We start from the raw sequence: 13,510 nt of genomic DNA on the forward strand, positions 1-13,510 counted from the left end.
CAGCACGATCAAAGGGACACGAAGAAAGAACTTACCACTTGGGTGCACCCCCTCTGCCAAAGAGCCCTGATCCAAAACCCCAGCTGACTTTCCCCATTACACCCTTTAGCAAACTGCATGCCAGCATCCCTGCAGACCCACAAGGGCAGAGGCACCGAGCTACTCCGTGCCCAGGTGATGGAAACTGGACTGCTTTTGCATCATCTTCAGTAGTGTAGAGTGTGAGACACTTACTGGATTGGGCAGTTCTGGCTTCAATTGTGGGGGTGTAGACTCCTACCCCCAGCTCTGAGCGGGCTCCCAGACGGAACTTATACAGAGTGTCTGGTTTGAGACCTTCCACAGCATACGAGGATGTTGGGTCAAACTCCACCTTTTGCTGGCAAATAAAGGGAAACAAGATTATTTGGTGTAGCTGGAGAATACAGAAAAGCTGGTGCTCGGCTCCCAATGCCAAGGGAATAGGTAGCCTCATCACTCTTTCTGGCCCCTTAGAAAGCCACAGCCACCCTGCCAAACCTGCTGCACTCCTGCAGCTTCCGTTAAAATACAAGGGCTCTGCAGGGAAGCAGACCTCTCTGAAAGCCAGGCTACACTGCCTGGTGTCCAGACTGCACTGACTGTCAGACAGCTTTGTGGGAATGCTGGGTGTAGCTACACAGTTCAGACAAGGGGCACAGGACACATGAGTTTGTTTCCTCCCAACAGACAACGTCTGCCTCTGAAACAGAGTAAAGCCCTTGTCCTGGAGCAGTCGGCATCTTTAATGCACATAAACAGTGCTGGTAAAGGACTTGTTTTGCTGCCCCTTCACCTGGAGGGCACTTATTTCATGCCGCTATAAACACAGGAAGAGGAGGAGAGGACCAGGGGACACTGATGCTGCCATGGCACAGTTCTCACTGTGCTGTCCTGCAGCCAGCACTACTTTTGATACATTTAGAGCTGGATTTCTTTTAGGGACCTGACAGTAAATGTGGAAGGGCTCTCTCTAGGCCACCTTCCATCTGCTCCTTAAGTATAACCAGTCCTGGAGCTGCAGACACATTTTGGAGGCCATTTCAGACCCACCTGGAAGCCCTGCTGGCCTGCACAACTGTTTAAAGGCACCAGCAGTAAGGATTCCTCAGGGAAGGCGTCATGGTAGTCTGGAGCATTTCCAGTCCCAAACAAGTCACTAGCTACTTTGCTGGGCATCAACAAGCACTGCTGAGGTCACTTACACAGAAGCCAGAGATTGCTATACTCCTATCACACACCCATGAGACAGAAGAAACATGGAGAAGAAACAGTCCCGTTGTCACCCCAGCTCAAGCAGACACCCTTCGCAAGCTGCTGAACTGTGATGTCCAGTCCCAAGTGCTGCTGACGCAGAGGCGGATCCTCACCTGAGTGCCATCCTCCCCTTCCCAGTACAGCAGCTCGTATTTGGTAATGCGTTCCTGAGAGGCAGGCAGCCACGTCAATAAGATGCGGGTATCTGACTCTGCTTCTGCCTGGAAGTCAGCTGGCTGGGCAGGAACTGGGGACCAAACACATAGTTAGTGTCAGGAGGCAGATGCAGGGAAAGGAGCCACACGGCTTTGCAGAGTCTGTTTCACCTTGTGAGGATCATCTTTCATTCCTTCTGGACCCTCCCTTCTTCCCTGTCCCCCATACTGTGCTCTTGGAACAGCCCAGGCAACAAGCAAGTACTTCTGGGACCTAGGCAGTTAACTACGGGAATTGTGCTCACTTCCAGCCCCTGACTGCATCCCAGCTCCTTCCTTCCACATGTGTACTCACACCCCAGAAGGGCCTGGCATAGGTGCATAGGCTCATGCCCAGGACCTCGTGTTGCGTTGTTAGCCATCATATCCCAGACAAAACTGAGGGCTGTATTACTTGTACAGAGATTGATACCAGCTCCCCAGGAGAAGCTGATAGCTTAAATCTGATGGCTGTGGGGCAGGGATACCACTCTAACAAACAACCATTTGAGCACCAAGTGCAATTGCGATTCCTGGTGCAGATCAGACACACAGCTGAGCCACACCAGGGTGGACACAGAGCTGCAGCACCTCGCTCCATACGTACCCCCTTGCTGTGTTTTGACCTGGATGATGTCCGAGGGGGGCCCGTCGCCCACTGAAGTAAAGGCCAGGACGCGGATGCTGTACGTGGTCCCTGTGATGAGGCTCCCCACGGTGGTGAGGTGGCTGTCGTCGGTGTTGTGTTTCTGCCACATACTCAAAGGCAGATGCGGGTCGGTGGTATAATAAACGCGGTACCCTCTGATCTGTCCATTTGGCTCCTCTGGCTGCTCCCACTGGACCAGCATGGTGCTGGCACTCAGCATCCGTGCCTGGACTTTGAGGGGTGGACTCGAAGGAGCTTGCTCTCCTGTCCGGGCCTCAACCAGCTCACTGGGGGGACCCCTGCCAATGTTATTGACTGCGATGACCCGGAACTCATACTCTGAGAAGGGGCTGAGCCCACCTATGCTATAGCGAGTTGTTGCCACACCATCCACCTCCTGGAACTGACCCTCCAAGGATTTGGGCTTGTACTGGATGACGTAATATGAAATGGGGTCAGAGTTGCCCGAATCCCAGGTGAGGGTCACGCTGGTAGCTGTCGTTTCAGTCACTAATGGCTCTGTTGGAGGCTTTGGCAGTGCTGCAATTGGAAGGCAGAGAGGTGTGATTTAAATAATTCAGTCAGCTCAAACCCTGCAATGTGCACGGGGATAAAAATGGAGCTGCCACCTCCCATTAACATTCTTCTTTAAAAGGCAGAAATCATTTCATACTCTAGAACATGCATTTTTATATTACCATATATTGCTTGAAGTGGTTCTTAATGGAAGGATAAACAGAGCAATCATGTTATTAGACGTGCTTGACGCACTTACCAGCAGCAGGCTAAATAAAGGTAATTCAACGGGGATGCAGGAATGTTTCTGTCATGGGGGTTCACCTGGCAGTGGGAAGGGGCTTACTGGGCCGGGCTGGCCCCAGAAGCCAGGTGTACAGCTGATTTACAAAGGGATACAGTGAAGCAATCAGAGCACCACAGGTAATTTGGAGCTTTGCTCCTGCTTCCATAGAGACAGCATCTTAGGCCATAGGGAGTTCATGGACAGTGCTGTTAGATGGGTTGATGGGGGAATGCCTTGTAAGTATTACAGTACATGCAAGGAGGGATACAGCCAGAGAAATTACCAACTTTCACATCCACTATTTCACTGGGTGGTGTGTCAAACTGCAACCAGACAATAAACTGTTACACAAGAACTCTGTGACACTGACATCTCTGAAGTGTTAATGAGAGCGCGACTACTGCAAGCAAACATTTCCAGATTTGCCATTTCACCAAAAGAACAAAGAAAGAGAATGAGTGTGAGAGAGATTTGCAGAGTACACAAATACTTTAAGACAATGACTGAATTAGAGTCTACAGTAAGTTTAAACCTCCTACGAACCACTCTAGTTAAAGTCATTAGTGACTTGTAATGCAGCTGTGCTTGACGAGGAACTAGGAAAAATGCTCAGCCCAAATTAAGATCCTCAAGTACTTCATTCTTTGGCAAAGCCATCAGGTTTCCAGTTTCCACATGGCTCAGCTGAGGAGGGCAGGCTGTTTAGCTCAGGAAAATGCCTGCTCCAGTGCTACTGCAACATGAATACTGAGAAATCGGTGAGGGCTGAGCTGGCATGGGAGGGAAGGTCATGTAACTCACCACCAGACACTGTACCACTACCCATGGAGGACTCAAGGAGGGCAAACACATCCCACCGAATGTTACAGCCTTAAGCAACACATTTCCTAGAGGATCCAAGAAATCGGCAGCCTCCCTCAGGCTTTCAAGGACAGATGACACTCATCCATCCTTTCCTTTGTAGAGCTGCAAGCTTGAGTCTTGCCAGCTTTCGGGTGTGCAGCCTGCACGTGAGCAAGAGGTAGGTCTGGTACCTTCGATGCACTTACTGCAATCAGCTGTGTCATCTTGCTTTTCCTGCCTGTTCTGCAAACGGTCTACTTTCCAGCAAGCACAGGAGAAGCAACAACGGGTGAAGGAGTTAGGGACAGAGGCAATAAGATATCCAGAGCGAAGGTGCAGAAAAGACAGAGAAACAAGGAGGACAACAAAGGGCTAAAAGGAGCTGAGCGGACCACTCCCTGTCATGGGGGCCTTTGCAGTCCTGCGGCAGCAGTGGGCATCACCTCAGCTAAAGAGAGAGCGAGGCAGAGTCGTCCCAGGTACAGAGAGGTAAATACTGGGAACCATCAATGCAGTGGTGCGATTCCCACCTCCTCCCTCCACATCCAAACCACCTCCCCATCGTGCTTCTTTCTTCCATCCACTCTTGGGTATGCACTATAACCAAGGCAACCCCTGTGCTCTGTAGGAAAATGGGAGCTGGAAAAGGTACTAACTAGCAGGCATTGTGAGTAAAGCGAGCAGTATGCAGTGAAGGTTAAAAGCATCCTCTGACTAGCACCAGGGAAAAGAGAATTTGCTGTTAATCTCCAGGTCAGAGAGGGCTAACACTCAATTCTGTGATTTGTTCAAGCAGGGACTCAGTGCTAAAGGTGGCCATAGTGCAGGAGGGGGCCTACAAGAACAGACAGACTCAAAAGACAACATATCTGTGAAAATCTGAGTTACAAATCAATTGCAAGGAGAGGAGGAAAGGGATAGTGTGGACCTGCTTGGTCCTAGATGGGAAAGGCAGGACAAGTACTTCAGCCTCCCATTAGGGAGCTGTCTGGGTGGGCTGCCCTGTACCTGGTGGTCAGCAATCAACAGTAACATCCTCTTTGGGGCAAAGCTACCTGTGAAACGGCAGCAGGAAGCATGCCTTAAGGACAGCAACAAAAGAAAGACAAAGGGAAAAAAGAAAATTGACAGAGAAATATACAACAGTTTTAAAATGAAGGCATACAGCTTCTTCCTGTAGGGGGGCAGGATGCTCATTCTGGTGAGTCCCACAGATACTTCACATTGCTGCCATTAACCTTCTTGTCCTGCTCTTACTGCAAGAGGAGATGTCTGTGCAAACGGCTCTCTGACTGCAGACAGCCAGACTCCTGCCCCAGGACAGCTCAGGGCCTGCCACTGTGCTGAACTGATCCTGCTGATGCACGCAGCAACCCAGAAATTGCTGGGTTAAGCACAGACCCAACGAGGTTCCCTTGCGGCATAACAGGGACCCAGCCTGACACAAGCCTGTCTCCCACTGTGCCACGTGTAAGGACAGAGGAAAAAACCTCCAAAGCAAATGCTATACTGTGAGTGGGAAAAAACAAAGTTGTGGGCTTGGGAACCTCCCTTGCAAGGTGGAAAAGTCACAGCAGACTGCAGTCAGTTGAGTGCACCCAAAACCACTTTGGCAAAGGGCTACACTGTTGAAACCCAAGTAGGAGCACCACAAGGAACAGTTCCTTACCTTTGACAGTGATCTGGGCTGTGGCTTCGATCATGCCGAGGGAGGAGATGGCCACGCAGGTGTAGTTGGCAGACTGCACGATGTTATTCAGCTCCAGGACGTTCCTACCGACGGGCATCTCATCCTCTTTGGTCAGTTCCTCCACACCAGCCATCCACTTCACATAGGGCATCGGAGCACCTACTGCCACGCATGTGAGATTCACGCTCCCCCCTGGCATCACCTCGTGGTTGCTTGGAGGGATAGAGAATCGAGGAGCAACACGCCGCACTGAAACAAGGAGGAGACAGCTAGTAGGGTCACAGAACCAGCAGAGAGCACTCAGTTGCATTGCGGGGGTATGTGAGGGGGTTTCAGCAATTTTGCCTGTCTATCCCTCGGGACAGATAAAATGAAGTGCAAAAGCTGTTCCCTGCTTTGCCAAATTGCACACACTTTGCTCTCCTTCCTTAGCCACTGGCATCTTATTAGAAGAACTCATTAAGGGATGGCTCAATCCATTCCCTCCAAACATAGCCTTTTGAAATCATATTACTAACATGAAACATTCCTCCACTTAAATTACAACCCTCTAATTAGAGAGCATGCACAAATGCCAGTCACACACTCTCTCTGTGCAGGGCCCACTGAAGCTCTGCAAAACGGAATTACCTGCTCAATTTATTAGCTCTAGAGTAAAGCAACTTGTCTCCTAAACCTCGCAGGGTTTGGGCAGGAGCAGCAGAAGGGTTTCTTTCTGAATTAGCACACGTGTGCTGCTAAATAAAATATAATTCCTTTCAAAATGTAACTCAGGTTCTACCTTGGCTCAGAAAAAGTAGTCACCAGAGCTGCGTGACATTGTCAGGGCCTGAACAGATCACCTTGCTGGGCAGGAGAAAACTAATCCTGACAGATGTGAGATCATATCCATTTTGACAGAAGAGAGCTGGGCTGGCAGAACCCTCCCCACCTTTGTGGCAGCACTTCAGGAGATGTATTCCTCCTTATTTCATTGCACAGCTTCTCTTCATATCAATCCCTTGCTGGGTATTTCATTCAAGACTTATTTGTAAGCAACTCTCAGCTACAATAAAGCTCTAAAGCTGCCTGCCATATGCATTCCCGTCAGGAAAATGACACTGAGAAATGAGGCCCCTTCTTCAGGGTTAGTGTTATGGGCCTATTTAAGCAAGGGTAGAGAAACAACTGTGCTCGGTAAATCTTTGTCTCCTCTGGGCAAGCTCATTTTAGTCTGTAGTTAAAAAGGGAAACTGCTCGAACGTGTCTCGCCCAGCAGCCCTGCTCTCCTCTAGCCTCCTCCACCAGAAAGGCAGCCCCAGAGCATCGTCTGGGTTCACGACTGACCGGCTCCTGCGGAGCCTCTCCCTGCCAATTATGCTCCTCCATCAGTGCATCGGGCTGGCGGAGCAGCAAACAGCCGCAGTGCTGGGGGCAGGTGGAAATCAGGCAGGAGCCTGAGCAGTGCCAGCTTACAACATGCCGCAGGCGCGACCGGCCCCAGGGGCACTGGGAGTCCAGGGGGACGCGGCTCTGCTGGCCTGGCTCCTGCCACCACGGTGTCTCCGCAGACGGTAAAGCCGCAGAGGTGTCAGCTCCGCTTGCCAAGCTGACTCTTCCCAAATCAAATTTCACTAGTGCTCTCTTTGATGATTCATCCCCAAACCAACAGGCTTGCAGAAATAGACTGAACACAGAAGCCCCCACGCTAGCATGTACAACAGAGCTAAGACTTTGTGATAAATTAGACAATACTGTCAACATCGTGTGTGTAGTACACATCGTCTCGGTGACAAAACAGGGCTCATTAGCTCCTCACCAGCCAGGGGAAGGATAACTTGCTTTGTTTCTTTTTTTTTTCTTAATGTCTAAATCCAAAGTCTTGCTGGTTGTTTCTTTTAATCAATTATTAAATCTCAAATCAATAGCTACATGAGCAATCGCCAGTGAGGCGTTACCTGACTGACGGGGCAGCGCTCCCCAAATAAGACAGAACTGAAAGTGTACTCGAGTGCTACACAGTCATGAGAATACGCAGTTAACCTGATGGACATGGCAATGGTTTAACATGATGGTGTGTATTTCCAACCAAAGCATCCCAGCACCATTCGTTAAGAGTCAGGTTTCGTTCTCCAATGAACATGGTGTCGAATTATTTCAGGTAGAAGCTGTTCAAGTTCCGTCCCCATCCAAGGACCAAACCCACCCACCCACACTGTATTAAAATAAAAAAGAGCAAACTTTGAGGATAAAGCCATAGGTATGCACAGAGCACTCACACACATGCACCGGGCAAACAGGCTGGCAGGCACTGGGGGCCACTGCAGAGTCAGAGAGAAAGCCGAGTGAGGGCAGGGCAGGGAGAGGGAAGGTGCATGGTAACTCATGTACAGGGACAAGGGAAGACGAGACTGGAGGACAAGAGGTCATGCAGGAAGGTCAGAGCCCAGCATGCACAGGCAGATTTTGACTCCTAGCCATGTGAGACCAGAGGCAGAACAGCCCACTGCAAACTCCCCTGCACCCCGCACTGTGTCCCTGCGTCTCAGGGTGCTCCTGGGGCCATGCTGAGCCCTATCGGTGATGTGTCGCCCTCGACGTGTCCTGCAGAGGCAGTGCCTGTGGGCGCTGCAGCTGCCTCTCCCTGGGGAAGCCAGCAGCCCACTGTCCCCTGCTTCCCTGTGGGCAGCAGAGGGAAGATGCCCTTCCGAAGGGGCGTGGAGCTCTCTCGGCAGCGCTTTGCAGGGTGAAGAGAAGGGCTCAGCCGCTTCAGAAGTGGGTCTCCCCTGTCCTACCCACAGGGGAGCAGCAGAGGAGGCTGGCATGTCCGTGTGCCTAGGGAAGGGATGAATGGGAAGGAAAAGTCTCCTGCAGATCAAACTATACAGGAGGGTGGCCAGGCTGCAGCACTGCCGACCTTGACACGGGCCATGCCTCCTGCACACTGCAGCCTGTGGCATGCCAGGAAGCTGCGCAGGGTCTCAGCTCTCAAGCCTGGCAACAGATGAGCAGTTAAACAGGCCTCTGTGGTGTATTTTTGCGACCCAGAACGGCTGAGCTGGCCTCCCCTCATTAGCGCACTAGCAAACCTGCTAAGATGGGCTCCTTGCACCGTGCCGGAGAGCCGTGGTGCCCAAGGCACTGCAGCTGCTAAAAATGGATGTCACGTGTAGGGGTCAGCTCTCAACACGGGAGGTGGGAGGGGGTCAGGGCAATGCCTTTGGTGAGAGATCTGGCCTGGACGATAGTCTGGCAGGAGCGTGTGCGAAGGAAGGGATGGGCTCCATCAGCCTCCCATCCTCTTGGGGGATAATTGGCAGCTTCTCGTCCCAGCCAGTACAGAGGGAGAAGGGGAGATGCTGTCAGTTAGCATTAGTGAGAGCTGGCAGAGCTCGCACAGCAGCTTGCAGAGCACCATCAACACATTCCTCAGGCTCAAGCCAGTGATTTAAGTCACTTGCTTTTCTAGCATAAGAGTTTGGTAATAATTTAAATCAGTATAACTCCTCAAAAAGCAGCATTCTTAGAATTTCTGTCCAATTTACAATTCAAATCACATGGGCTAGCACAGCCCATGATGCTACCTTAAGTGCTCCAGAAATTTTTGTTGTTCTTCATTTATTGCAGCAATGAAATTTCCCTTTTTATGACAATTTTCTTGACAAGAATTTGCAATATTTTTTTTTTAATCTTCTTTTTGGATAAAGATCAGAGAAGGTGGTTTGGAGGTTTTGCAAGAACAGCACAGGGAAAATTACTGTGAATATTAAAATGATTTCAATGGACAATAGTATAATTTAGAGGTTTAGTTAAACCAGCAGACTGTCAAAAATGAGATTCATTGTCATTCATCCCAAGAACAGGCATCGTAAGGGCTCTGTGCTTCTCCACTATTCTGCACGCCTCCCTGTAGAGCGTTCCCTGAGAAGAGAAGTGAAACCCCGGAGTGGTGAGCAGTGTAGAGCAACCTGAGCCAGTGCCCTGGATCCCACAGGACAAGGAGAAAGGACAGCATAGGGACTGGTTCCACACTCACTGGGGGGACCGTGGGGAGGAAGGAGGGGAGCAGGCAACACAACAGCCACAAAGGTTGAGATTGAGAAACATTAATAATTCAGCATGCATTAACATGCACATTCCTTGCCTTGAAAGCAAAGAGCATGAATCGATTGCCTGGCTCCTTTTACCACAGGAGTGGCTGTTTCCTAATGTCTCAGGTTCCCTCTGAGGGTGACGTTACCCCCTTGGAGAACGAGGGACACCCCCCCTCCCTGCTGCTGTCTGCAAGAATCGTAGGATCTGAGCTCTTAGCTCTGGGTATGAGTGCTCAGGGCTCACAGGCCAGCGCTGTTAGCCCCTCTCGCATGCTGAGACACTGCTGGCATGCAGCAAGGCTCTGCTGAAAACACAACAGTGCTGGGAGGACTGCTCGTGCTTCGAAAACTGCACGGTGCTGCTAGGGAAGGGGAAACCAAACCGCTTTTCCTGCTGGCTGTCCTGGCCACAGTATAGCTGAGCAAACGACAACGCTAACACCCCTCCCTCCAGCTTGCAGAGATGCAGGGACCTTTAATTCCCTGCTCTTGCTTTTGGATTTCCATCCCACTGTGCCCAGCTGGTACCTAACTCTGGGGTCCATCCTCCCCCTCCTGACACCCCACCGAAGGCTTGCTGGGTGCTGCCCCACAGCAATGGTGCCAGTGCTCTGCACCCTTCTCTGCTCCTCTCTGGGGCAATCCCAGCTGCTGTGGTCCCACCACTGTCCTGACATCCTCTTCCTTTTGCTCTTCCTTTGCACGAAGGAGCAGCAGTCTGAAGTTCCGTCTGCTCTGAAGGAGGACCAGCACTGCCTGGGCTACGCTGCTTCTGCCTGGCCCGCAGCATAGCAAAGGCAAGTTCTGAGGGCTCTGCTCCAACCTCCCGACTGGGATGAATAGTAGGGAGTGATGTGGGGGCGTTCTTTTGAGAAGGTGACACTGCCCAATTTCTTTACTCCAGCCAGACAAGCCAGAGGATCCTTGGTGCACGGGGTGTGCTTGCACCCTCGCCACAGTTCTACCATGCCCAAAACTCCTGCCTTCCTCAGGAACCACCTCCTCAGAGTCAGGAAGGAGTGAATTTAGGAGATATCCTCAAACATGATCATCGGTCTGCATGGTTTACTCATCTGTAGACACCCTTCATCTCTCCCTAGCGCTATCATTTTAGGGAAGGACTTCAAATGGAAAGGCAGTTGCTGGAGTCTCACAATCTATTGACAGAATCAACAGCAGGAGAGGAAAAATTGGAACCAGAAAAAATGCATTTACAGTCTAATCTTGTGCTCAAACAATGCTGTACTATTTATGCTCCCAATGCATCCTTGAGTGCTGACATTTTATAGACAATTTCCAAAACAGGGCCTTGCCATTTTTGGATTATATTTCAGCTATAACTTTTAGGTCTAATTATTTGCGCTGACAACCACATATAAAAGAGGATATATCATTACAGTGGTGCAGCACTGGAGACACATCAGCATTCAGCATACTGACATACTAATAGCAAAGTAAGGGAGAGCAAGATTGTGGAGCTATGCAATTTGCATTCACTCTCTGAAATTTCTCTGATGAAAATAACACAACATTAAGGAGGGGAATAAGAGAAAAGATCCACTGTATCAAGATAAAATAACTCGTTAATAAATAACCTTGTAGCAGTCACAGAGCAATAATTAAATGCATGGGTGAGCAGTACACAGTTTTAAGTAAAGCTGGAAAAATGTAAGATGTAATTATCAGTGCCAAACAAATTACAAGCACAGCAAATCCCAATGGAATATTTAGAAACTAATTTCTGGCTCCACATTAAATATTTGTGTACGTGGGTATTTTTGGTGGGGTGGGAAGGAGGGGTCGACACAAAGACTGAGAAATTATCTGCTCCTGCTGGCTTATATCCATTCTCAGCTGCCTCCCCTCAGCTAAACCATGCGGCTAAAACGTTTAAGTGCCCTGTCAAAGGTTTATTCTCCAGAGGTGCCTGAGCCATCACAGCAGTGCTCCAAATTCACTGAAATCTGGGAGGCTTTGGGCCTTGGCTTTAAGTTTTTCTCTTTTCTTCCTTGTTCTCATTTTTCATCATTGTCTTGGGCTCAGGTAATTTTATCCTCTATGAAATCTATTTTTAGAGGGTAAACAACAAGGGCCCCGTGCCTCAGTACAATCTAAATGAGAGCACGTTCCAGGGAGAGAAATGGGAGCGAAGTCAGTGTACTGGAACAACTGCTATGACAACTTGTTAAAACTTGTTCCAGTGATGATTATAAGATCAACTCATGCAGCTGCCTGATGGCGTGTGTGAGAGGAGCAAGGGTCTCTTCCCCGTGCCACCTAGGAGCAGCGCCGGGCTGGAGAGCTGCTGCGAGCATCCCTCTCCTCCAGCGTGAGTGGAGGGACGGACCTGCACAGTACCTGTTTGGTGAAGGAGTCATCTCTGGAAACTAGCTCAGGACTTCTGCCAAAAACACCAGCTTTCCTCAGCATGAAATCATGAGTGCCTCAAGCTAGGTCTGGAGCTAGATTTAATTTAAAAGCTGGAGTTGCCTTTCACTATTGTCCTTTATTCACCTCTGGCTCTCCGAGGGCACTGGGACAGAGCAGGGCAAAACACGGATCAGGTTTTGCTGAGTGACTACGAGCTCCTGCGCACGTCGCCGTGGGTCTCCCTGAGCCATCCCAGGTAAGGCTGAGGCCACTGCCAGAGCTCTCTGCTCTCCTGCCAGCAAGAGAAAGACCCAGCCCCAGGGAAGAAAGGCGAGGTAGACCTGCTCATGCAAAGTGTCCTTGTCCGAGCATGGAGAACCGGCCACCCCCAGAGCGGGGACTGCTGAGGAGCAGGGAAGCTGCCTCAGCACGAGGGCCTTGCATCTCTCAGCCAGCTGCCCCTGCTGCCCTGTGGCAATGGAGGGCAGCATGCTGGGTTCTTTTTCAGCCGAGATCAAAAGTAAGCTTTTCACCTCTAGAGAAAGTTAACACTTTTAAGGCTACAGGAGAAATTGAGGAACCCGTTCTCCCTAGCAGCTTGTGAGGAGACTGGAGATCATTCTGATCCCTGCTTCCAAAGACTGCTCTTGATCTCCGGCCAGAAAGCAGCAGTAGTTTAGAGGTATTAGACTGGCACCTAGCACAGGTAATGGGTTAGAAAAGGACCCCGCATACAGCAGCATGCACTTCTTCCCACCCTACCTTTGAACAAAACTGCCCTGGCTGGTATTTGCATGCAAGATATATTTTGCGCATTTTAAATCTCAAGCAACAAAGGCATGCAGGCAAAGTATCAATGCCATCACCAGAGTCACAGCAAACAGTAAGCAGATTTCAGCAGGCACACTATTGCCGTGCCTGGAAGGGAGACAGAGTCTGTAGGGCCCCCTCCCCTTTTGGGGATGGCTCTCCTCTATCTATTGGAAAAGTCCCATCTGACGTGGCGTACTGTAGATGGATAAGAAGTGAAAAGGACCAACCTTCTCGCTGATCTGAGAGATGAAAGTTTGTTTTGTTTGATGGCAGAGTGCGATGAAGATGAGGAGGGAATAAAAAAAGACAAGGAAAAACACAGAGAGTAAAAACAGGCCAAGCTTCATCTGTCCGCACACCACTGAAACGACAAGACAAGACTACAGAGGTCAGCCATGACTTCCCACCATGCACACACACCACTCCATGCCGTGGACAAGAGTGCGCCGCACTCGCACCGCTCTGGCCCGGAGCTGGGCCGGCCCCTCCGTCTCCCTGACCTGCTCACTGCTTGTGGAGGCAGGGTGGAGGGGACCGCACATCCCACACATACTCACATGGAGGGTGCTTCGGGGGTGGCCCTGCGCTGGGCCAGATGCTTGAAGCTCAGACATGTTTACATGTGCAAAACAGTCACACACACACACAGAGCAAGGGACTCCAGCCATCACACCAACTGACGTCCTCCCACGCATTCACTCCAGCTCTAAAGATGATGGCAAAGGCACTTTAAACCCATTGACCAGACACTGGGAAGAGCGAATATGTAGATCCGAATTTTATCAAGTATGCAAGAAATGA

General features: G+C 50.3%; 1 protein-coding gene across 1 annotated transcript in view; it reads right to left on the reverse strand.

Annotated features, from left to right (window-relative positions):
- PTPRF (protein tyrosine phosphatase, receptor type, F) overlaps positions 1-13,510 on the reverse strand; it is a 296,593-nt gene that overhangs the window by 70,067 nt on the left and 213,016 nt on the right. The window contains exons 9-13 of the mRNA XM_009884676.1: positions 12,937-12,948; positions 5,433-5,702; positions 2,077-2,658; positions 1,389-1,522; positions 235-379 (exon numbers count right to left, since the gene is read on the reverse strand). Of these exons, the coding sequence (XP_009882978.1) occupies positions 235-379; positions 1,389-1,522; positions 2,077-2,658; positions 5,433-5,702; positions 12,937-12,948 (1,143 nt within the window). The remainder of the gene's footprint in view (positions 1-234; positions 380-1,388; positions 1,523-2,076; positions 2,659-5,432; positions 5,703-12,936; positions 12,949-13,510) is intronic.

The sequence above is a fragment of the Charadrius vociferus genome, unplaced genomic scaffold (genome assembly GCF_000708025.1).
Source record: "Charadrius vociferus isolate BGI_N301 unplaced genomic scaffold, ASM70802v2 scaffold163, whole genome shotgun sequence".
In the NCBI taxonomy this organism is placed as follows: Eukaryota; Metazoa; Chordata; class Aves; order Charadriiformes; family Charadriidae; genus Charadrius; species Charadrius vociferus.